Below are 25,841 nucleotides of genomic sequence, written 5' to 3'. Positions count from 1 at the left end.
TCTTTTAAATCTGCCCCTGAGTGAACCAATATTGTGTGTTAACGCTACACTGGGTAACAATTTATGTTAATTACAAGCTGTACTACCATCCAATATATTCCATTTCTCCTTAGGGTCTTGTTTATATGTAATAATTTACTCTTCTGCTTCTTGTCCCTTTGGTATTATTTGGTATAAAGTATCGCAGAACGGCCAGGATGAACAAGATTTTGCTGTGTGCAGTTAACTAACATTATGGGCCCAGCTTTTTGCGTTTTGAAGTTTAAACTGTGTTATAAGTTCTCTCTGCCTCTCACTGCTAGAGCTGCCAATGTGTGAAGCCATGCCTGGTGTTGCTTTAAAGCCTATATGTTTATGCTTTTAGCTTTGTGAGCAGATGCCAAGTCCAATCCGCTGAAGAACAGTTGGCAGTTAAAATATGAAAGTTAACACATGACAGACGGACGTGCAATGTTCCCATAGCTCTCATAGTTTACATGGTGCAACAGGGTAATCATCTAGAAACATTTCATCTGGGCACTCGTTATCTGTACTTTCAGAATCACTCATTATCATTCAATCTGTCTGGAGATGTAGTTCAGGTGCAGTGCATCTGTATGCAAGTATGTGTGTCTGTGTTTGTTTATTCACCAAAGATACATTACAGATACTTTTGTTTGACCCTTGTGTCCACTGTGATAAGAGAAATGAAGCTGCAAGACAAACAACTGACAAATGCGTGTGTGATAGATACCGCAAGTGTGGGAAAGTTTGTGTATTTGTCTGTTGAAAAAATGCTTCTGCAAAATGTGTGTGATAGATACCACAGGTGTGGGAACGTTTGTGTATTTGTCTGTCGAATAAATGCTTCACAACTGACCTCAAGAACTCTGTTATTTTAACAGGTATTTGCATTTTGTGTTATGGGTATTTTTATTTTATTTTTTTGCCTTTATTGTTCCTTATATATATGTTTGCCTGTGTGTAAACCACATATCCCTCTGGGAACATTAAAAGTTCTATTCCAGCTTGCCTGGTTCTTGTAACTCCACAAACTTAAATCACAATTTGTTGTTTTCACATCACAGTTTACATTAACTAGAATCAGGGTCAGATTTAATGCGAAATAGGGTCTAAAAAATGAGGAATTGTGTTTTTTTTTTACTAGATTATTGTGTGCATGCTGGCAACTAAAACAGACTTGACAAGTCACTAGCTATTTTGCCTATCCTAAAACCAATTTCATGTTAATTTCTCGTATATTTCACTTTGGACATTTTCAAAACTGATCAAGCTGACATGCAACCTTCACCGGTTTCATTTTGTTTTCTTCTTTTGCTCCCTATCAGAGCTGATCCAGAATGGTCGCCTGCTGACGTTGCCCCTAGTGGCGGGAGACCTCCACTCCCTGATGCCCGATGAAGATGGGAGGCGTCTGTACGTGGCCATGAAAGATAACCTGCTGTCTACCAGTCTGGATGACATAACACAGAACCCACGCAAGGTTAGACCTGAAGGACACACATATTCACATACCACCTGAAGCCATGTACGATATGAACATACAGCAGATACACACATAGTCACATGCATGGAGACGCACATGAAATGTACACATAAACAAGTCAAATTGCAGCAGATTCAGATAACTGATGCATCAGGGCTTTGATTGGAGTCATTACTGGTGATATGAGGAAGAGGAAAGTCACACCCCTCTGACTAATATCCCCTCTGATTCTATCTCTAAGTCGTTACTCCTATTAGAACATCTTTCTCTCTCTTTGAGATCCTAATGTTCCCTGCTTTGTACCTCCATAAACTCTTTCTCCATCTCCACTTTTCACACAGACACAGTGTTTCAGCAATGGAGTATAACAGTATCTTCCTATGATTCATCTTTCCACTGCGTTCCAACTTGGCTGCCTCTGCTACCAGCCACAGTTTTGTTAAACATCTTCAAAATGTCACTTTTTCAGTAAAGAAAGACTTGTTTTTAGCCTGATGTGCACTTGAAAAACATGATATTTGTTAACTTGAAAGTGAAATGCTCCTTTTGTTGCCTTATTTGTGTTACTTTATGTAACGGACAAACAGATAGCAGAGGAATGGCTTCCAGACAGGCTAAAAATTATTTTCTGCACATTTTCCACATTCCTATGTCCACCACTGTCCATGTTTACTGCTGGACTGCACAGATGCCTCTCCTTATTGATTTCTTACACCAGCGAGTGCTTTTGTACAGTATGGCTTTTCTGATGTGGTGGATTAATCACATTATATCAGTGATGTGAAGCTTAAAACCCAGAGGCAGTACTTTGTTAACCCTGCCCTTTTTGGATTCACTTGGTCAAGTTCCTGCCCTGATGCATGTCACTCATCCTAATGAGGCTAAGCTAATGTTTATGCTAACACACAAGAAAACACTGCAAAGGCAGGTTATGACAAAGTGTGTCTAGCATCAGTGTTAAGAATAGTCATTTTCACAGGAGCCCAAACCAAGATTTGCAGCAGCAAACATGACAACATTTAGATGCACAGGGGCCAGAGCATGTGAGCGGAGCAGAAGCGAACGGGGAGCACAAGTGGAGAGCGCAATCAGAGGAGGGTTGGAAGGAACGCAGAGCAGCTTCTTTAAAAGGATGGAGCGTCACCTTATCTCCCACTCCGTCCTGCTCCACTTTCGCTTAGGTACCACTCACACTATGAGTCTGTTAAATCCCCAGTTGCCCATTGCACAGACATCCACACTATTTTGAGTCAAAACTCAGCTGTTGCAAGAAGAAGAAGAAGTCATACAATTGTACCATACCTGTAAAACTATCAACAATAATTTGATACAAGACATGTCTGACATAAAACTTTTTTTGATAATAAATCCTAATGTTACTGTACAGTTGTGTGGTTTATACACTGCAGACTAAAATATCTGTCTGTGTATCTGTCAGACAGATGCTCATGAAACATCTGTCACTGCACTGCACTGTCGCTCCCTCTTCATCTCCTCAGTGTGTGTCGGTGTTCAGTTTGCTGTCTGCAAACACTGGCAGCCAACAGTGTACACACGCATTTGCAGCGAACACTTCATCAAGACTTTGATGAGGTTTATGTCATGAGAAATTATGTTAGCCTAACAAAATGATACTGCCTTGTCGTTACTGCCCTACTGCCCCAACCCTAACTTTAAAACTAACTAAAAAAACATAAATTGATATTAGATAACAAATGTTAGTTAATTACTACTCACCATCGCTTTGACAATGAAGAATTGTTCACCTCCCAAATGGCAACATTATTGACCCATCCAGATCAAAAATACATGTAACTGTATGTACTTTTGTACGCTTTCATCTTGGCAGCAATCTAATGTGAGAGACTCTCCACAAGACAGATGTAAACATTGCCATATATTCGTGGCTTGAAGCAGAAGGGAATATTATTGGCCTGTGCTGCGTCTCTACGAAGAGTCCGGATTGAGCCGCCATATTGGCCCATTGTTTTTCCCTCCAGGTCACTGCGTGGAGCGATAATGAGCAGAGTGGCCTGATGCGGCTTTGAGCGGGGAAACGGGGGTGGGGGAGGGGGTCAAACAGCTCCGTGAGCGAGGAGCACAAATTCTCACCATTCCACTCCTTTCAAAAACCCTGATAGAGGCATAAAATCTGGTTGGAAACCAGTTTCACCAAATCTGCTTCTTTCAGTAACTACTGAGATATAAGTTTGAGGTTTGTCAGAGTATCAGGTTTCATGTTGCACTTTCAACATGATATCTAGAACGCCAGACAGACGTGTTGATGGTTTGCCAGCCAGTCTGGTAAAGTTCAGGGTCAGCTGCAGGTCAGCGACAGTACTGCCTTTTCATAACTCTGCGGATCAAATCAATACCCTCATCTGTCAGACGCACACGCAAGCTATCAGAGGGCCAAACAGGTAGGCAAGCAGACAAACAGCCAGTGAAACAGACAGACAGCAGTCATGCTGGCAAGCCACCCACTCAGCCAGGCAGTCAGCCAACAAAAGGATAGATAGTCAGAGTCAACTCATAACTCAACTCCATGCTGGCTGTAAAGTCATATATTTGTACATACAGTATTTATAGTCTGTTTATATAGTTCCAGCTTGTGTGCAGTTTTTTCCCTTGTGGTGTTAAAACCACTCACAGTGCCATATTCTCTAATTTTCTGTTTATTTTCTCTGCTACTGACATCCAGAGCTTCTTATCAGTGCAGTCCAAGTTATTCTTACTCCATTTATTTCTTTTCACAACTTTAAACCTAACACATTCTTATGTATATGTGCATATGCTACTGGTTCAATAAAACTGGCAAAGATGGACATGCATTTAGTTCCTCCAGTCCATCCTAGTTCAGGGCAGAATGCCGAGCATGACGCTGTTGCCTTCAGTCACATTTTTCTTTGATCAGGCCAGAAACCCTCAAGGCATTCCTTCTGTGTGAGTCTGCAGCTGGCAACCCACATTACACAGAGGGTCACTAAGGGTTTGAATGTGTGTTTGTGGTTTTTTGCTGCATACTTGGTCTTTATTCGTCTCACTACTTCTGTTGTCTCCATTTTCTTTCTTTTCAGCACTGTTATTCTCTACCAAAGGGCAGTATCATTTCTTCACATGAGTTTTTCCTCATTTGATTTATATAATTCCTTTTTTTCCCACCAGGACCCACATATTCTTGTCTGTTGTATAAACTGACAACCAGCACCCTCTCCACAGAGGCGTAAATTTCCATTTAAAGTGTTCACCTAGTGAGAATCCTTTAGCGGTGGTCCATGTTCCTGTCAGTGTGTGGTATTTGGAGATAAGGGGGAGCGTGGTCTCTGATCTAATCTGATTGTCTCGGCTCTGCACCGGGCTCTGCGGGAATGACTGCATCAGGGAATGATTACTTGATATACAGAGGAAATTGTAGCCCTGAAAGCACCATTATTTGTCATTAATCACTTTTGTAGTCTTGATGTCACAATTTCTAGATTGAAGCAAATTCTGACTTGCAAAAAATGTGCATGCATAGATAACTACTTATATAATGAAAGTCTCACTCTTCATTTAAATGAAAAAGTTTTAAGCAAAGTTTTTGCTTGCTGCCGTTGCCTTATTGCCTGCTCTTGGAGGGATCTGTTGGTCTCTGTAAATAATACTATAAAGAGTATGGTCTCAACCTGCTCTTTATGAAAAGTGCCTTGAGATAACGTCTCTATGATTTGGTGCTATCCATACCAGGAAATTATTCATGACACTGTGAAAAAAGCATTTGACAGTGCCTTACAACTTAATAACATCTTTATGACACTTCTGAAATGTACCACTGTACTTGAGGTCAAGGAAAATATTCATGACACACTCTCATGATGGCCTGTGTCAAAAACAACCACAAGACAGCAATTTAATGTAATTAATGTAAAACCTAAAGCTAAATACTTTGATCATGACAAGTTGTCATGACAAAAAATTTACTTGATTTGACTAAAGTGATGTGAAGTAAAACAATCTTTGGTATGTACAGATAAGTGAGCGAGATCTTTATCAGATCCATTCGATCTTTGTTACATGATGCTGGTCTCTGAGGGAATGACAGACTCAGGGAAATATTTAGATTAGTCATGTCGCAGCCATTTTACACCAAGCCTGACCTCTCTCATTGTGTCCATCACTCTCCTTTTCTATGCTTCCAGCCATATTGGCTTTACATGAAAGCAGTGGAATAAATCCCTTTTTTTGTTGGACTGTTTTATGATGCACTGATTAAGTTTACGTGCACACAAACAATGCAGTTTAATGTGTTGTTTTGATGACATCAGTTCTATTAGTCAGAAAGAGTTTTTGAGAAATTAGTTCACTGGTGAAGTCATCCATGTTCTGATTGAAAATGTGTCTTTTTATGGGTGATTAGCTTATCTGAACCCAGGTTAAACTTATCAATTTAGAAGAAAAACCTACACAGCCAGACCAGCCAAACAGGCCCAGAGCAAATGCGACCTGATTCTGAAAGCACTTGTGGATTTTATTCAGACATAGTGACTCAGACAGTTTAAAAAAAGTGGATAAACACTGTCTCGTGCCTTCACAAAAGACTTAAATCTGTTCATGTTTCCATGTCTGCCTCTGAGCCACAGTTGGAAATACTTAAGTTTTGCTTGTTACATTTGACAGTTTCCATTGCTTGTCTCATTTCTGCATTACAGATTTTGGAAAACTGTAATTTTGGAAGAATGTCATTAATTTTCTTATTTGGCAGTGATGCACATGACAAAGAGCTTGCATAAATATGAAGAAAATAAAATATAAAGTATAAATGGCCTGTGGGCTGGCTGATGTCAGAAAAAGACATGAGGCATGTATGTAGGCTTCTGTGTGGGCAAACCAAAACAAATTAACCAACATTTTTGGGTCCAAGGCAGAATCTTGTTCTGTTAACATAATAGCAATAAAATATGTTTTTTAAGGTCCTGTCAATTCAATAGCAGAGGTCTCATTGACCCAATATTTTCCATGACTGACTGTTTTTTTTTGTTTTTTGTTTTTTTTAACAATGATGGAAAAAATTTGAAAAAAAAAAAATTCCATTATTTTGACAGATTAAACCAGGGCAATCTACAGTAATGTTAAGTAATTCATACACAACACTGTCTGGAGATTGGAGCTATGAGAGCACGTCTGCGACAACTACTGGTCACAGAGGGATCCAGACATGCCCCTGGTGCAAAAGGAGAAAAAGGGAACATGCTGTGGTATTTAAACCAGGAGAAAATCCCTCATTCTCTTTCATATTTACATCTCTCATATTGGTCTGTTCAGGCATAATGGCCATGGTGATTTTTCACTGCAGGAAAAAAAACTCATCTTCATGTGGTGATGACATGAAAAGTGACCACTTGGTCTATCTCTTTATCTTCTCTCTCCATGCCTTTATATATGCATAATCCGTAAATTTGTTCTGTATCTTAAATGTCATTGTGATCAAGTTGCTTTTGAAATACTATTAAATAGGCTATGTCTCATTATCATTAAAAAATGAAAGTTAAAATGACAGGTTATGATGGAATCTTTCCAACCCTGTCCATCATAATGATAGACAACAAATTTTGCAAACTCTGTTCAATAGGTGATGTCATCAAAAGTCGTCTGTAACTGGGACAAGGTAATAGTTTACTGCTGTAATGAAGCAACATGAATTGGAGTAATGAAACAACATTGGTTTATTTAAAGTAATGATAATAATTACATTATTTTGTATTAGGGGTGTAAGAAAATATCAGTACAATTGGGTATCGCGACATTATGTTATTATGTGATATTGTGTCATTTCTCGAAAACACTATATTATAATATTGTGATAAATGCAAAGATTCATTCAATTTTACATTGTGTTTAAATCCCCCACTGCAAGACCGTAGCATTGTTCTATCTCTACTATTCTGATTGGATATAAAAGTAAACTTTTAACTCATGTTTTATGAATATGGCATGTTATTTATAATATGAAACAAAATTCCTAATGTTTCTAAAATTAGATTTTAAAAATTAATAGAGAATATATAGATTCCTAAAAAAATAGCAATATATCTTACCTTTGCGTTCAGTATCGCATTATATTGCATTGTGACCCCTGTGTCATAATATATATCACCAGGTTCCAATATACAACCCTATTGTGTACATGTAACAGTAGCTAAAGACTCTTTAGTGGCAGTCAAACAGTAGATTAATTAGTCATGTTGCCACGATCACTGCTGCTCTGACAGCTTGGCTCATCAGCACGACTCAGCGGTTGGCCAGTTGGTTCTTATTTTCTCCTCCCTGAAGCTGCCGCACATGAGGTATTAAAATCTTCCGCCTCTCCTCCTGCCTTTTTTTTTTATCTAGATTAGTCATGATTTGCTGACTCTCCCTTCCTCACTTACTCGTAAAGCACCTGCCAAATGCCAAAAGCTTTTATCGGAAATTTAGAGTGAGCAACAATTTTTTTTTTTTTCTCTCACTCGTTGTTTTCTTTATCTCTCTTGCTCTGTGTAGCTTTACTGGCCAGCAAGTCCAGACCGTGTCCAGGAATGTCTCATGGCCGGGAAGGATCCAGAGGTGATTCAACACACACTCACACAAACATACACATGCAAACACATTAGATTGCATAAGCAAAGCAACATGTACCACAGTAAGTATGTGACCAGATAATCAGTTTTAAAGTCACATTTACACAGAAACCTTCAAAGATATGGATCAGTGTCTTGCAGGTCAGGTTGTATCAGTTTTTTTCATTCTTTCATCCGCCTGCTACAATGTTATGCCACCACTCAAGAAACTGTGTTAAGACTGCAACAATAAATCAAGACAGTTGCATTATAGATTGCAATCTGGAGCGGAACCAAAGTTGAATGTATCTGATTCATTTAGGAACAGTAAACAAACAAGACAGCTCTGATGGATATCACGATTCAGCTTAGCTAGATTTATTCAACAAAAATGGCATGTGAGGACAAAGTGGACAAATTTTGACAGAGAAGAAAAGAAAAACAGGTGATGCTCATCAAGATAACGTTATCTTGCTTTTATGTTTAGTGTGGCTGCAGATCTTCACGTCTTCTGTGTGTAAAAACTGGCAGTTGAACTTCCTGATGAGAAAAATGCGATGCATGTTTTTAATGATGCTATTTCTATATTATTCAACTTGGAACCTTTTGTTAGTATTTTTAAAGTATTGTTAAATGGTGAAAGAAATTCATCCAATGAGTTTAAAATAACCCCTGTATTATATAAGTAATAAAAACAAGATTACAAAACACTGTACATTCTGTGTGTGTGTGTGTGTGTGTGTGTCTCTCTCTGCATCTAGTTGGAGTGTGCCAACTTCCTGCGAGTTCTTCAGCCTTTCAATCAGACTCACCTGTACATTTGTGGCACAGGAGCCTTCAACCCTCGATGTGCTTTTATAGCTACCAGTGTCTTCCAACAGGTATCACTGCATGCACTCATAGACAGACAAATAATCCTTTTCTGCATCTAACTAGCTAACAATTGGTTCCTCTCTGTAACAATGACTGGAAGAGGAATCACTGCACCAGAGTAATGACACTGTGTTTCGTAATCTGTACTTAACCCGTGACAGATTTCTTTCAGCATCACTTTGCATTCAAACATGTACACACAGTCATACCACATGACGTGATTTCAGTTCACTATCAGTGTCTGTAAACTCCAAGAGATCTTTTCTGCAGGAAGAACTTGGCCAGGGCAGTAAAACAATAGTGTTATGTACCGACAATAGACACAAACAGCCAATCATTTAACAGGAATGTTGTTCAGTTGCCCCATCAACATGTGACACAACAACAGAAACAGTGTGGAGTGAGAAAATGAGTTCACTGTTAATATCAAAGGATGGGTCAGCTTGCCAGTGTGGCAGATTTTCTTGGGTCTGTTATGTCAGTGTGTGTCTATTAAGTCAAGTTAGTGAAACAATCCTATTCTTGTCAGCTGTGGTTCCAGTACCAGCCCCCATACACAGGTCTATCAGCAGCTGAAATACTGTATTTGTGGTGTCTGCCCCTATACCCATATATCTACTAAGGTTCAGCCTCTCCCATCTGTCTGTAATATATACAATGTACCTTTGTCATTGAGGCTACTCTTTGGGGGGGCTACCCAACACTGCAGATTTTTTATATGACATTTTGTGTCAAATATAATTTAAGTGTAACTCTTGAGCCCGAGTGTGTCTGCTTTATTCCACATGCATTAATTGGTTAATTTCTCATAATTTAGACATATCTGGGTTATCATTTTGTCAGAAGTAGGTTAATGGTACTAAATTCCCTCAGTTGTGCATCTGTGTAAGTGTGTGTTTGCATGCACGTGAGGTGTAAACCTGTGCCAGTTGTGTGTGTGTGTGTAGGAGGGATCAGAGATTTTGTGTACTTTTATGCGTGTATGTGGGTATGTGCATTCCTGCATTCAAACTTTTTTGAGCTTCCATGCATGCCTTTCAGCAGTGTGTGTGTATATGTGTATGTGCATGTGTGTGTGTGTGTCTTCTAATCCCATGAAAGACCCTGTGTGATCAGAGGTTCAGACATGGTGCTTAGAGGAGCTGGTGGTGCTGACTGGTTTAAGACTGGACTTCACACATTTTAACATCCCTCCACTTAGCCTGATTACCCTCAATTAGCTGCTTGCCCTGTGCATTCGTGCGTATGTGTGTGTGTGGCAGGCTAGTTCAGCTGCATGAAAATTGTTTTGCTTATTTGACAGAATTAATGGAGGAATGAAATCATTTATGAATTAAAGTTATTTATGAATGAACTAATGAGTCAGTCTGCCCAAACAGCTTGTTCCATCTGATTTTCTTCTCCCTCTCTGTCTGAGTGACCTCTGTCTCTGCTGTCTTTGCTAGTCAGAGCATCAGACTCTCTCCTATGGCCAGACAGAGTGTGGGAAGGGGAAATGTCCCTACGATCCATTCCAAAAAACCGCCTCCGCTGTGGTTGGTAAGGCGACCTTCTGTTTCCTGAAACCATAACTCAAATGAACAATGAATAATAAGTTATCATTGAGAGCTATGACTTGTCTGAGGTTTTAGTGTGGATGACCAGTTTTAGAAGAGAGATAGTAAATGCAAATTCATTTGTAAGATACTTATTTATTTTTATTTATTTAATCAAATAGGCCAACTTGTTGTAACCATGACCAAAACCTTTCGTAAAAAGTAACAATAGTTTAACCACAACCAACCAGGTAACTTCTTAATTAGTTACATTATGGCTCGATGAGAGTATTGTGAGTTTGCCTTGGAAGTCATATGAAACGTTGCTCTTCATCACATATCTTAAAATGAACCATTGTAAGAATATGTTTGAATGAACCTAAATATCATATTGTTAAATCATTTGGTTTAAAAACATTCTGTTTTGCCTAAGAATACCTAAACCTGTTGTTATTCTCTGTAGATGGAGAGCTGTATGCTGGGATCACCTCAGATTTCATGAGCCGGGATTCCGCCTTCTTCCGTAGTCTTGGTAGCCGTCACGTCATCCGCACAGAACAATACGATTCCACCTGGCTGCAGGGTAAGTGCAAGAGGACATTAAAGGGGACAAAAGAAAGTAAAAAAAAAAAACATGGCGTAATTCAGTGCCATGGCAGAAGTGTCTGTTCATGTGCAGTGTTTTAGTGCTGCAAGAGGTCATTTGAGAAATCAACAAATATTGTAATTTCACTTTTTTCTCTTTTTCTGTCCAGAAAATAAAATGACATTACATACAGTTAGTGTGCTAGTTAGGATTTGTTTTAGTTGCCCTCTTGGTTATGTGTTTGTGGTTGCCCATCTAGACTAAACTGTGAGTCATGGTGTGCAGAAACATGTGGCACATCTGACTAACAGCTAATATGGTAACAGTTCAGTGTCCACTGGCTCAATTATCCAATAATAACATATTAGTGACATTTAAACTATGAGTCAAACAGCTACTCCTTCAGTACATATCTACAGTATACTGTTTCTACAGCTCTCTCTCAAGTTTCTCTTTGGTGTCACATAATATAATATAAATGAATACATTTAACAGTTATCTTTTTATTTACCTTTTGTTTTGTAAACTAAAAATTCTCAACTCCAGTAAACTGAATGTCATTGGCTTTAAATTAATATCTCTAAAACCATCTCCTGCGCGCCCTGGTGGTGTTTTATCAGGACAGTCTGTCGACGTCTGCTGCTGATAACAACAAGATACATGTTGACTGTCTTCGCTATTTGTAAACTCAGTCATCCCATTGCTCTATCACTATTCCTTGTATACTCTTACATACATAATATGTGCATATCAGCAGAAGTGGATTGCGTTACAGCTGATTTACCTTTCGTTCCTCTGTCTTTCTCTCCCTCCAGATGCCCAGTTTGTGCGGGTAGCGCCACTGTCTGAAACTGATAACCCAGAAGATGATAAGGTCTACGTGTTCTTCACTGAGCGCGCTCAGGAGGCAGAGGGGGCTGCGGGGAAGGTGCTCTACTCCAGAGTGGCACGTGTGTGCAAGGTATGGGGTGTGCTTGTTAGAGAAAGATAGAGACCTGGTTTGTGTGGGCGTACGTGTGAGTGTGTGTGTGCTCCTATCAGAAAGTTCAGTTTACATAAACATATGTTTGTCTGAACAGGTAGAGTACGTACGTGCTGGTCAGTGTGTGTGTCTGCGCTTGCTGAGGTGTGTGTTACGTAAAAAGCATCTATGTTTCTGCTGACTCTTACCGATATGACATCTGACATCTGTGTATGGGGGACTGTTTATGTTTGTCATTATCACTATGTTTTCTGCTCCACTGTGATACACTGTCAATGTTTGGACTGCCTCTTTATGTGGTTATGTGTAAACATGCACGTCTGTGTGTTGTGACCAATTCATTTCCACCATGTGAAAGCACTTGGCGACAGTGACAAGGAAAAATTCCCTTTTAGAGAACGATGGGTGATGATCGACTGAAAGGAAACTGATAATATTTATTTATTTATTTATCTTTTTGTTTAGAATGACATCGGAGGCCAGAGGAGTTTAGTCAATAAGTGGAGTACCTTCCAGAAGGCTCGCATGGTGTGCTCAGTCCCGGGACCAGACGGCCTACAAACACACTTTGACCAGCTGCGTGAGTACACACCAGCATCATATGACAGACACATTACATGCACAGTAAAACTAATCATATCAGATGAGCCTCAACCGCTGGTCACATCAGCAACTGGAGTTCTGCCACTGAACGCTTCTTAAAAGAGGGAGTGAGTTCAAGCACTCTGCTGGTGTGTGTGTGTGTGTGTGTGTGTGTGTGTGTGTGCGTGTGTCTATGAGTGTGATACACAATGAGTTGGAACATTTTCCTTGAATATTTTAAGGTGATGGACAGTTCACAGACTAAAGAAACTTAGAAGTGTTCGACCACAGCTTCAGCGTGTGTGTGCGTGTGTGTGTGGTTGGCTCCACTGTTACCACGGTGATCAACAGCCCTGTCGGTCACCTTGGGTTCGTCTTCATGCCTCAGCCTTGGTAACCACGGCAACTGGCCTCAACATTCAGTTGCTGTGGGTTTATTCATTATAAGGATTCGCGCCAGTGTCCTCCGCTTTGCTGTGTGTGTGTGTATGCATGTGCACGCGTGTGTGTGTGCATGTATGTGTGTGTGTGTGCGTCCACAGCAGCAGGTCTATGTAGGCATGAGTCTTTGATGTGTATTTTGAGCGAATTAGGATGTTAGCCGCTGTTCACTCTCCGTGATTTGCACATGTACAAGCCTCTGAGATTCTGGGAAACTGGTGCAGACGGAATATTCAGGATATAGTGCTTCTTTCTTCTGTCTCTCTGTAACAAAATGAATGAACAGCTTCTAGTCACAAAACAACACCATTGTTACAAGTGAGATTATCATCTTCAGAAAAAAAAATCTTTCACTTCCTTAAAACTCACATAACAGAGGTTGGTTTACTTCCACTGCCCTCAGGTTTATGGGTCCAGCACACTTCCACTGTGCCACTCAAGTGTCAAACACCCCAGATGGGACTTGAACCCACAATCCCTGGCTTAGGAGGCCAGTGCTTTATCCATTAGGCCACTGGGACTTCTGTCATGAACTTGAAAGAGAGACAAATCTAGACAATGTATAGCTGGACACGAACAACCGGGCAAACATGACAACACAAGACAAAAGCAATGATGTAGCATAGGGATGTGCACAATTAGTCGACTACATGATTAAACATTGCCACCCTCGCTAGTTGGCACCAGAAATACTAGTCGGTTAAACTATTTAGCAATATTTTATTCATGTATAATGTCAGTTTACTGTTGCCTCTAAGATGTTATGCAGCCGCCCGCTGCTAGTCGGGGCTGCTTCACTGTCAGACAGCAGCCCCTCTCGCTCAGCAAGTATGCCCTGATGACCCACCCAACCTGTGGTGTTTTTATCAGCAAAGTTGGTTAGATGTCAGCTCGCAAAAAACAGCACGGCTTGGGAGTGTTTTTATCTAGAAAATGGAAATAAGTTTGAATGTAGGCTATAACAGAATAAACTCGACTAGAGCAACGTGTGACCATGTTAAGCACAGGCTCCCGCAGACACTGTGATCCTTTTTGGTCTGAAAAGTTGAAGCATTTAATGAGTTGTTGTCATGTTTTGTAGGTTAATGTGCAATGTTTGTATTGCACAGTGCAAAGTGGCGCATTTCATCAACATTTAAAACACAATTTGGCAGTTGTAGACTGTGATTAACAGCTTCAAATGAGTCTTAATACAAACAATAATTTTTCAGACACTGTTTAACATGAGGGTGGCATGGTGGTGTAGTGGTTAGCACTGTTGTCTCACAGCAAGAAGGTCCTGAGTTCGAATCCCCCGGCTGGCTAGGACAGGACCTTTCTGTGTGGAGTTTGCATGTTCTCCTTGTGTCTGTGTGGGTTCTCTCTGTGCTCTCTGGCTTCCTCCCAAAGACATGCATGCTAGGTTAATTGGTGACTCTAAATTGCCAGTAGGTGTGAGTGGTTGTCTCTCTCTATGTGTTGGCCCTGTAATGAACTGGTAACTTGTCCAGGGTGTATCCTGCCTCTTTCCCAGTGTCAGCTGGGATAGGCTCCAGCCCCCCCGTGACCCTTTGGGAATAAGCGGTTACAGAAAATGAATGACTGTTTAATATGATGAGTTACTAAAGTGAGCTCAATTTTAACTGCTTTCTGAATGTTCTCTACTGCTAGACTAAATTAAATTTTGCATTTAAATGACAGGGAAATAAGTAGCCAGGAACATCACTAATGTAGTGGAGGAACAATGCTACTGCTCAGCAGTCTTTTGTCTTTGTCTTTGTCTGCAGCCCAGGCTGTTTCACATGTGCTGCTGGTGCGCATGCATGGATCCTCACTGCCATGCCATGGCCAGATGATGACATTGATGCTTTGTTCAAACTGTCAACCCAAATCCATTTTTTGGCATATCCAGATTATATCTAGATTGATTTTAGAAAGTCTGGACAGCAAATAAAACACATGATTTGAATCGCTTGGAATGCGGTTCCAATTGTATTTTCACAGATGTGTCTTAGTCTCAACTGTCTTTTGCATTGCTGCAGTGCTACACACAATGCGTCACGAGAGTGATGGGGGTGCATCAGAGCACCTGACCTGGAAATTATGATTTGGACTTTGTGGGAATTTTGAGATCCAATTTGCTTTTGGAGTTTGACCTAGACAGGATACTAAAAGGCAGAATGTTAGTATTTCACTTATGTCAAAGTGTGTACTAAATTGCTGATATAACTCTTTAAGTAATTAAAATAGCCAGCATGCGTCTTAAGCCACTTCAACAGGTGAGAGGCATGAAAATGCTATGAAACAAAATGTCCCCAAATACCTCCAGCTGCCAGTCAAACACAGATAGCAGAGGATGGTTTTGGTCCATCAATCTCTGGGTTATGGGGCCAGCGTGGTTCGACTGCGCCACTCTGCTGTCAGACACCCCACATGAGATTCAAACTCGCAATCCCTGTTTTAGGAGGCCAGTGCCTTATCCGTTAGGCCACTGGGGCTTCAGGGTAAACCCTCTGAGACATGCAGTAGACAATACTGAAACAGAGGGTGAGCATTTCAGAGACAGGAATGTTTTCTTATCTCAGCTGTTTTTGTAAATAGAAGACTCTCAGGGTAAACGACGTGACTCCTCTGTTTGCTGAACATAAACATTAAGTTAACACACACAGTCAATCATAAACTCATAAACTGTTTCTTTCCTATGGTCAAAATCATATGCACCCACATTAAAAAACATTTGAATGCACACACACAGTAGGTGACTTGCATATTTTGTGAATACACACACACACACACACACACACACAAGCAGCTTTTGAACTGTTGCACACATACTTGAGCCTCAGCCTGTCTGTGTACACAAGACAGTTTGGACTTGTCGGGAGCATAAACATTTCTACTCAGCATGCCTGCAGCCATGTTTTACACATCTGATAAGGGTCCATACAAATTTGTTTGTGAATACGCTTTAGCACACACATTCACAAGAACACACACATCCAGGCAAAACCACAAACCCATATACAGGAGGATAACCCATCAGGTTAAGAATGCTGTCAGTGTTGTGTTTATGCCACGCTTCACCACACAGAAACACTACAGATCCCATAAACCCTTGACAGTCTGCGGGACCTTCATAGCAGCAGAGCAGTGGATAACACCTGCCTGTGTGTGTTAAAGGCTTACAGTAATTGAATTTCAACTGAATGTTTTAAGGGTGTTGAGTTACAGAAAACATGAAGGAAATCAATCAGCTAAGCTCAAATGAAACACAAGGTACCAAGTTGTGCCTGTGTGTCTATGAGTGTGATACACAAAAATTGTGTGTGTGTGTGTGTGTGTGTGTGTGTTTGTGTGTATTGCTGCTCTTGCAGGTGAAAAGGAATTTTGTACAATGTGGGACAAATCCATCTTAAACCGCAGAAATAACACAGTAGGTGTCACAGCTTGACAATAAATAACAATAAATCCATTACAACCTTTGATTACAGGTATTACTATTTTAAAAGCTAACCCTTGCAAAACTACTTCTCATAACTAATCCAAACTAATGCCAATACTATGAATGTTAAAGTATAGGCACAGATAAATTATGTTGTCCTGCTGATAGGAGCATCAGATTAGATTAAAATGTTGTGTTTTTTCATTAGATTTCCAGGACTTGTAAATATTTCTTTCCTTCAGTGTATTCTTGTGGTTGTTGACTCACATTTTTGATTATGTTATTGGGCGCCCTCATAGTGTGCTTTTTTTTTGAGCAGAGCATCTGGATCTGTGATGGCCTGACTCATGACACAAGATTGTTCTGAGTTTATTGTTCAGTTGTTTTGTGTCTGTAGTTGTAGAAGCTGCTTCAGTTTTATTAGGCTCACTTTTAACTCATGTGGCTCTTGTCACTTGTTGTATAAAATTATAAGTCAAGTTTCATTGAACCACAATTATTCAAAATCTGAACAGTCAAGTGGAAGTGGTTTGTGGAGGAGAGACGTTCTTCCTGCTGCCCATTTGAGCTAAAATAACTCAGAGTCCAGCCTCACAGGAAAGGTTTCACTGCTGTTGTCCCTGTTGTGGTTGTTGTTGTTGTGGAGGAGAGTCATGCTATGAGGTTTTGGAGCTGGAGACAGACCAATCTCTGTGGCTGGACTCAGTATCATGACACTGGGGACATTGAGGTATTTTCAGGCATTTTCGTCATCTATTTCTGTCTATGTGAGAAAGATTCAATGTTCCAGACAGAAGACAGCACCCATATCCTTGTCCTTACGTCACCCACCAATGCTGGAAAGCAACTGACGGATGGAAGCAAAGAAGAAAGTAAAGAGGAGAAGGAAAGAGTATTTACGTTTGGAAAGACGTCACTGGTGCCGTCTGGGAGTGTACTAAATGATGAGTGCTAATTACAGTAAATGAGGACTATCGTTTTTACAACTCCTCAGTATGATGAGGTGCAGCTTGGAGCAAAATTAACTTTTTTGTCCACTGGCCAAGTTGCTAATGTTCAAATTTGACCACTCAATACATTACCATTGTTTGTTTGTTTTTGTCTGGTGAATTAAGCAAATCTACCAGCTACTTGCATATTTTACCAGCATTTGGCTGGTGCTGGTGCTAATTTTGTGCCCTGGGTGAAATATGTGAGGGCCAGAAAGAAAGAATTTGGGAGAGAATTTTTGAAGGAGCACTGAGGAAGAAGGAAGGATGGCAAAAGATAAGGATTACAGAGGGGATGTAGAGAAAATCACCAACCAACTCAGACAGAAATTTACCCTCAGACTGTTTAAATGCATTTAAGGCCATAAATTAGTTGGTAAATACAGCTGTGATAAATATACCTGTAAATTAGTTCTGTGCTACAACAAATAAATCAACCTCAGAGTGTTTCAACACAGCAAAAAATACTTATCTCAACAAATCATTTGGTATATTTTTGGGTAAGAAAATTAAATTACATACAAATTAGATGTACAAATAAAGGTTGAAAAACAGTCATCAAATGACTGAACTTGAAGGTTGTTATAAGAAATCAACACTTACAACCACAATATGCCTGAATGTAGAGAAAACACATGGGATTTTATTCTCAATGGTAGGTGTGTAGGATATAGATGCATCAAGCTTTGAGGTTGTAGATTACAACCAACTGAACATTGTTAGCCTCACTCTTCCTTTCCAAGCATGAACAAGAAACTATGGTGGCCTTGAAACTCACACAAATGTGAAAGGCTGTATAAGGTAATGAAAACACTTCTTTGTTCAGGTGATTATACATTAAGAATATTAAGATATATTCAATTTAAATCATACACATTGGACAATTAAAAGTTGAAAAAGACACTAAGGTGGCTTAATGGGAATTAACCAGTTTAAACTATTGATTAGGGATGTTTGTATTCATTCAGTAATAATTGATAACGTCCATATATGCCCAGTTTTCCATGGAAATAATGCACAAATGCTCTAATGCTCTCACTATTGACCCTATAACCATGATGGATGGATGATAGAGGCTAAACTTTATAGGCAACATTTTTTATTCAAAGCAACTTTTGAACCGTTTGCTTGGGTCGATTATGTCTTCTTTGGAGCTGTTTAGTATTATAGGATAATAGAGAGAAACCAAAAGGGTCAAAAAAGAGAGTGCAGAGGTAGTTAATGTCTCATTCCATATATTAACTATTACATGTATGACTGAGCCACCAGGACGCCCAACACTGTCAGATTAATCTGACAAATGTGTTTCCTTCCTATTTACTGCTTAATTACCTCATCAACAAAAACACTTTCTATTTAAAGAGGGTATGAAAACATGTTTTGTGATACTGAGGAAAATTAATCATGTTTTGACGCCTCCATTGAGCCTTTCTAATCCATCAAAGTTTGTGTGAAAATACTTGGTTGGACGCCCAGTTTATCAGAAGGAGAAACAGAGGAGAAAGTTGGAGGGGGGAAGAATAGGGAAGAGAGGAGCTGCTGATGAGAAGGGGAGGGGGGATAAGAAGGAGGGTGAGAGAAAAAAGAAAAGAAGGAGGACAAGTGGGAAGAGGGTTGAGGTCACAAGGTGTTGACCAGATGAGGGAAAAATGAAGGAGGAAGGGATGGAGGAGGAGGAGAGGACAGGGAAAATAGATGAGTAGAAGCTGTTATCAAAGTGTTATTGCCCTAAAACTGAAAGAGAAGGTGGATTAGGTAATAAAAATAAAAAATAAAAATAAATCTGGCTTTAGAGAAGGAAAAGTAAATAAAGTGGGAAGCAAGAGGATGAAGTGGATGATGAAGAAAAGACGGAGGAGAGAAGAGGGACGTTGGACTTTGGGAAGAAACAAAAAAGGGAGAAAAAGAGAATATGTCAGATTTAGCTGGTATTTAAAGGTTATTTAAAAATTAGGAATGCGTCTGGTACTGCCTACCCTATTCCACTGGTTTCTTATTCCCCTTGAGCTACAGTGGCCTGAAAGTGACGCAAGGGAAGTCACATTTTTACTATTTGAAGAGGAATAAGATGGCCAATTAGTATGGAAATCTAGAGGGCAAGGCAAAGTACGTTTTGATAGAAAGCTCCTCGTTGACAGTCTTTGGCAGTACTCTTGAAAGTGTTGAAAATTATCTTCTGATGCTACTGAGGAGGAGGTAAAATTTTTCAAAAAATGGCATAATGGATAGAAAAAAGGGGGGACAAGGACAAAATCAAAGGGAAGAGAAGTATTTATGTACCAGGAAATACTACAGCCCAGACAAGAGGCATTTTTCCTCAAAGGACAAGGAGGGGATGAGTGAGGTGAAGTGAAGCAAAAAGGGTGTGAGGGATGATGGGAGGGAGACAGGGTGAAAGCGAAGGAGGGGAATGGGGTTAATAGGGAAGGATAGAGCAGATAGTGAGGTGGGGAGTGAGGGGAGGGAAGAGAAAACAACAAGGACCATTATTAGGAGATGCAGAAAGCAGGAGGTATAGATTTTTACATATTTTTCAATGTAAGGTGTATTTTTAAACGTTAGAGCCCACTTAAAGTAAATTATTAGTTCAGTACCATATTACTGCTGGCTGGATTCCCAGTCTTTTAAAGGTAGTAAAAGAAGAATTTAAGATAATGATTTTTGCCTCTATGTAGAAAGCATTCTCAAATTAACATCATAAAATGTCCTTCTAAAATGCTAGGGCTGCAACTAAATTACTTTCATTATCGATTTATCTGCCTACATATTATTTTCACAAAAATGCCAAAGGCTCAAATTGCTTCTTTTACCTTGCCAACAGTCCAAACCCCAAAGACTTTTTATTTACTATCAGGAATGACAAAGAAAAGTCGCAAATCCTCACATTTAAGCAGGTGGAACCAAACTGGAATCTTTGCTTAAAAAATAAAATCACAAATTTTCTTGTGATCAATTAATAAACTGATCGTTGCAGCCCCACAAAATGCTGCACAATATGTTTAATTTTATATAGAACTGTCATTTAGATAGCTGGACTTCAGGAATTTCAGCTTGAAAAAAGCATGGTGTCCAGGCAATGAAATTAAGGGAGAAATGTTCTTCACTGCCACCTTGGAAGAGTAGGCATCTTCCAAATGGATCTCTCAGTCTGGACATAAATGTTGAAATTGAGAGAGACATCAAGTTGGGGATAACAGCCATGGCTGGAGGGGAAAAAAATGTGTCACAGAGAAAAAAAGATGGAGCGGCTGAAGGAATAGGGACAATTGCTGAAGGGGTTAAAGAACCAGACAAGATGGAGAGCCTATGGAGGGCTATTATTGGCAAATTACTGTAAGATTGCGAGGAAGAAATAAAGACAGCAAGTGGTCAGAAAAATGACAAGAGGCGGAGGGAAGTGGATGTTGGCATTCAGGGTGGCAGGATGGGGGAGGGGGGACAGCAGCAGAGAAATGAAGAGGATAGGGGTGTTCGCCTGGGGGGCTACGGCCAGACAATTAGGAGGAGGAGGAGGAAGATAGGGGCTGCGGTTGCAGGTCTGCGGGCTAGACAAGACTATCTACCCTCAGGGGAACACAGCCGCTTTTTGTTTAGAGAAGAAGACACAAGAACAATCCTCCGGAGAAAATAGGCCAGACAGACAGATGGATGAAGAGATGGAGGGATGGAGAGATAGCAGGCGGGAGGGATGGACATGGGGAGGGACGGCGAAAGTGAGAAACAAAGAGAATGAGAGATGTCCACAGGGATCCTGGGACATCCAGGTGGATTTGAGCAGAAATTGCAGGCAGAGGGGAGGGATGAGCACCTGATGAACAGATAAAGAGACAGAAAGAAGAAGAGAAGAAGATTCGGAGGGAGACAAAGAAAAGCAGCTTAGAACGAGGGATTATTGTTAGTGTTAGATGGTGGCCAGCTGTCTGACCGTGAAAGAGAGAGAAGATTTGGTTAAAAAGATAATAAGGGTAAAAAGAAAAGGCATGAAGATGTTTCCTACAACTGCAACATGCTTAAAATGCTCTATACAACATATTTCAAACATTCACTTTGACTCACCTCGTCAGAAAGTGTTGCCGACAGAAGCAGATTGCCCTCATCTTTTCTGCCCTGAGTGTTTGTGATGAATATGTGTGTTTTGCTTCCCCTCCTCTGTCAAAGATTAATGACGTTTAAGTCACTACAGTTTAATAAATCAAACAGACGAGAGAGATGTCGAAGCGAGGCGGAACACCACTAAATCAGTCATGATTTAAACTTGTCACACGGTGATAAGAGTGAATTTTTTGCCAAGCTGAGCTGTAAATAACTAAGGCGTCTTCTTCTTCAAAGACTGGAAAAGAAAAATGTTGTTCTGGCTGTGTCTTCCAAAGTTTAACTTTGTTTTCATGTGAATACACATTGAGGTGCTGAGAAGAAAGAGAGTCTGACTAACTTTTAAGCAGAAGACAGAGTGTTTCCCTACAGGGGTTTAGAGTTTTTATTAAGTTTAGGCAGTACTTTTTCAATATCGTACTTACTATATTTACTTTTCCATGCCACGTGGCTCCTTTCTACTTGCTTTAAAACGCAACTCTTTGTAAAACACAATAAACTGAGATTTTCTTTTCCCTTGCCAGCAAGTGGTATACACGTTGTTGTTGCATTTTTAGCCATGCTAAAGACATCGTTTTATGGATGGCAGTGTCAGTCAATCATTCAAGATTGATTCATAGATGTTAATCCAGTTTGTTTTAGAGGGAAATGTCTAATAAGTATTGAAGATATTGCCATGAAATTTGCTACAGACATTCACGGTGCCCACAGGATGAATCCTCTGGCACCAATAGCTAGTTGAAGATTTCTCTTATTTAGCAAAATATCTCAACAAATGCCAGAATGACTGCCATGAAATTTTGTGCTGATATTAGTGGCTTTCTATTTTTACAGGAATTTGGTTTATTAGTCTCAGACAATCGCAGATCTCCCCACTTACTAGTCATCTGGGGATTTGGAGTACAGCAGCTAACAAATCTATGCCTTTAACTTTTTTTTTCAAGGACACGTCACCGTAAAAGAGCCGCCCTTAATACTTTGGGTTGGTTCTTCAGTGCAGGTTTTTTAAAACTCTCAAATTGTTTCCACCCAGTTTTAAAGACAACAACTGTGAGATTGTCCTCAGTCTCTACTGAGAGTTTAGAGACGGACTTGTGAGTCTGTTGGTTTATGACCAGATACATGACAAACTAATGACATTTCCATCAGACTCAGCTGTACATTGTGTTTAGTATTAATTAGCAAAAATTAAAATGTTCAGATACTGAGCCATTAAGATAGTAGTGAACATGGTAAACATTGTAACTGTCGAACATCAACGTTATCATTGTGAGCAGATTAGCATTTAGCTCAGAACAAATTACAACCTCAGAATGGTGAGTGAAACACTTCTGTGCACTTTTAAATGGAGCTTCTTATTCAAAAGTCTTCTGTGTAAAATTTATGGGGACTTATTGGCAGAATATGGCAGAAATATTATATTCATTAGTATGTTTTCATTAGTGTACAATCACCTGAAAATAAGAATCTGTCTGTTTTCATTACCTTAAAAGTTTTAGTTTATATATAAAGAGGGCATAGGTCCTCTTCCACAGAGGCTGCATGTTTCTACAGTAGCCCAGAACAGACAAACCAATGCCACTAAATCCTACACACTGGTCCTTTACCCTAAAGTTACTTCAGCCTATCGCTTGAATGCATAGGTGCTAAACATTGTGTAACCCAGATATAAAAAGAAAGAACTTCAAAGAGCTTCACTTTTCAGCCAAATTAAGTCATTCTTTCTGTCTAGATGTCTTTTGACCAGCATGCCTGCTAAGTTCTCAGTTTACTATAACAAATATCTGTCTAAACTGGCTCCTACATGTTTTCTTTTTTCTTTGTTGTTCAGAACTGTACAGGGAGGTTTATTTACCATTCCACAGCTCAAACATGTGTCCTGCAGACGAACTGCATCCACACTTTGTCGTTAACGTGTCCAAATATGGTTCTGACCACCTCTGTAGATGTGATTTGAATGATTAGTGGTTGAGTGCATATTTGGGAGCACTTTGCAATTGATTCTATCTGTTGTTTGCTCTGTCTGATCCCAATTCGATCACCCGGTAAACATGCTCCCAGCACGTTTAAAGAGAGTCTGTCTTTCATCTTCACTGAAATGGCTTCCACCAGGCTGGCTGTGTGGCCATAAAACTCAGCTCGGCAGGTTTAGATGTAAATCATCCAGTGCCCTTTTGACTCATCCCCTTCTTGAAAAGAACTTTGAGCTGCTTTGGATGAAAACATTCGCTAAACAGAACATATATCATCCAGACTAATAAAGCAAAACTGCCATAAAAAAACTTTAAGACAGGTAGCAGGTTTTGATTAATGAAAGGAGATGATGAGAGAGGGGCCTTTTTTATAAGTGAGTGAGGCAACTGGGCAGAAATGATAAGAAAAGTGGACAGGAGGTAGAAAAAAGATGGAGGGATGATATACAGTATGGATAAAATATAGTAAGCAGTGATTGAGGACAGGAACAGAAGTAAAGGAAGAGTTATATGCACAAAGGAGACATCTGCATTGTAATTTAGAAGCAGGAAGAGAAAAAAGGAAAACTTAATAATGAAAGAGTGATATATTAAGTAAGGGATGGTGGGAGGAGGTAGTGTGTACGCTGCAGGCTGCAGACTACCCATAGTCCTCTCTGCTTTGCCCTGAGGTGCCTGCTGGTTGTGTGTGTATGCTTCGGCCCCTGCAGTTTTACATTTTGGTGTGTGTTGGTGCATGCATGTGGCCATACAGGCTTTTAATTCTCTTTGTTTGATGTGTATGTGCTCCCGAATCTGTCACTGTGTGTGGCAAGTGTTTGTGTGTGTGTGCATGTGTGTGCGTGTGTGTGTGTGTGATGAGATGAGATTAGACTTCCTGCAGGGCTGTAGTTCCGTGGAGGCCACCTGAAGCAGCAGGAACGATGGGAATGTGAGAACAGTGATACGCTTCGCTGTCTTCGTCACCACAACAACATCTCTGAATCATCGTGGGAAGAAGAGACGAGAGGAGAGTAGAATAAAGGCAGAGACATGTAGAGCACATCCAAACCTTGTTTTGAACTTCCATTATTCCTACAAAAATTGCCAAACTCTTTTTATCTCAACATCAACCTGTGCACTTTCCGGGTAAAACCTTTTGAAAGAGTTTTTGAGACTTTTAGGAGACTTTTATTAGTCCCACCGTACCCCAGGAGCCGAGTCAAGTCATGTATTTATAGATTATCACAGCATGATGCCACACAGAAAACAAAGGGCTCTGTTCCCTACCGTTGTGATATGATGATAAAAACATTCCCAACTCTTATCTGAGACAAAAGTACAAAACAGAAAACCTTTGATTTATGATTTAAATAAACAGTGAAAGAACTCTGCTGTGACAGCAGACAACTGAATTATACAAAGATGAGAAACACTAGAAATCTGGGGACAAAAATGTTGAAAATGTGATGAACTGTGTAGAACACAAGTTAAAAATCAGACAGTAACACAGAAACTCAACTCACAATACCTGTGCTGCAACTATGGACTATTTGACTAATCAGTGGACTTTATAAGGATGACTGGATAATGTTAGTCTAGAAGGGGAAGAATCAGGAAAACTGCATCAGACCCTGTTTATTCTTCTTAAGGAAAGTACAGTAACATATTACAGAGATGCAACGATCTGAATCTTAGAAAAATCACTGAATTTGTCATTGTATAATCGATACAATCCACAATGACAAACCCTCCTCAAAATTTGTGGGCATCCACTTTTTGAAATTCACAAACCATTGTGACCAAATTCACAATAGTCCTTACTAGTAGTCTTGGGAAGAGTTAATTTGTGCATAAATGATCATTGCTGACCATTTTTACTGCCATTACATCATCATGCTGTATTGCAGATATAAATCTTACATTTGCAGGAATTATTCCATGGTCATGGACCCACCTGTGGGTCACAACACAGTCTCTGGGAATGACTGGGCTTAACCAAACTAGTCACAGGTAACACAGATGAACAGCATGTGTCATAAGAACAGTAGCTAGAACATGAGTGAGACCTATCAACAGCACTGTCATCATGTCAGCCTTGTGTTGAGTTATTTTAAGCTCAAGAAAAAATTCAAACAACAAATTCATGCATATATGCAATTTGAATGGTTGAATGGTTAAAATTGCTGGTAAAGTATTGCATAGCTGGGTCATGCTGTTGGCTACTATATGCATTTCTTCCTTCATGGAAGTAGAATATGTGTTTCATAGTTTGGACATAATGTTTTTTAGGTGGATTAGTTAAGCAAAGTGCATCCATAAGTATT

At 39.9% G+C, this 25,841-nt stretch overlaps 1 protein-coding gene across 1 annotated transcript in view; it reads left to right on the top strand.

Annotated features, from left to right (window-relative positions):
* sema3h (sema domain, immunoglobulin domain (Ig), short basic domain, secreted, (semaphorin) 3H) overlaps positions 1-25,841 on the top strand; it is a 63,842-nt gene that overhangs the window by 24,140 nt on the left and 13,861 nt on the right. Inside the window, exons 2-8 of the mRNA XM_084721606.1 lie at positions 1,329-1,483; positions 8,006-8,068; positions 8,823-8,942; positions 10,380-10,473; positions 10,933-11,052; positions 11,871-12,016; positions 12,503-12,617. Coding sequence (XP_084577732.1) covers positions 1,329-1,483; positions 8,006-8,068; positions 8,823-8,942; positions 10,380-10,473; positions 10,933-11,052; positions 11,871-12,016; positions 12,503-12,617 — 813 coding nt within the window. The remainder of the gene's footprint in view (positions 1-1,328; positions 1,484-8,005; positions 8,069-8,822; positions 8,943-10,379; positions 10,474-10,932; positions 11,053-11,870; positions 12,017-12,502; positions 12,618-25,841) is intronic.

The sequence above is a fragment of the Lutjanus erythropterus genome, chromosome 6, assembly GCF_056507025.1.
Source record: "Lutjanus erythropterus isolate fLutEry1 chromosome 6, fLutEry1.hap2, whole genome shotgun sequence".
In the NCBI taxonomy this organism is placed as follows: Eukaryota; Metazoa; Chordata; class Actinopteri; order Lutjaniformes; family Lutjanidae; genus Lutjanus; species Lutjanus erythropterus.
The sequence above is the reverse complement of the archived record's forward strand: the minus strand, read 5'-3'. Positions and strand labels throughout refer to the sequence as shown.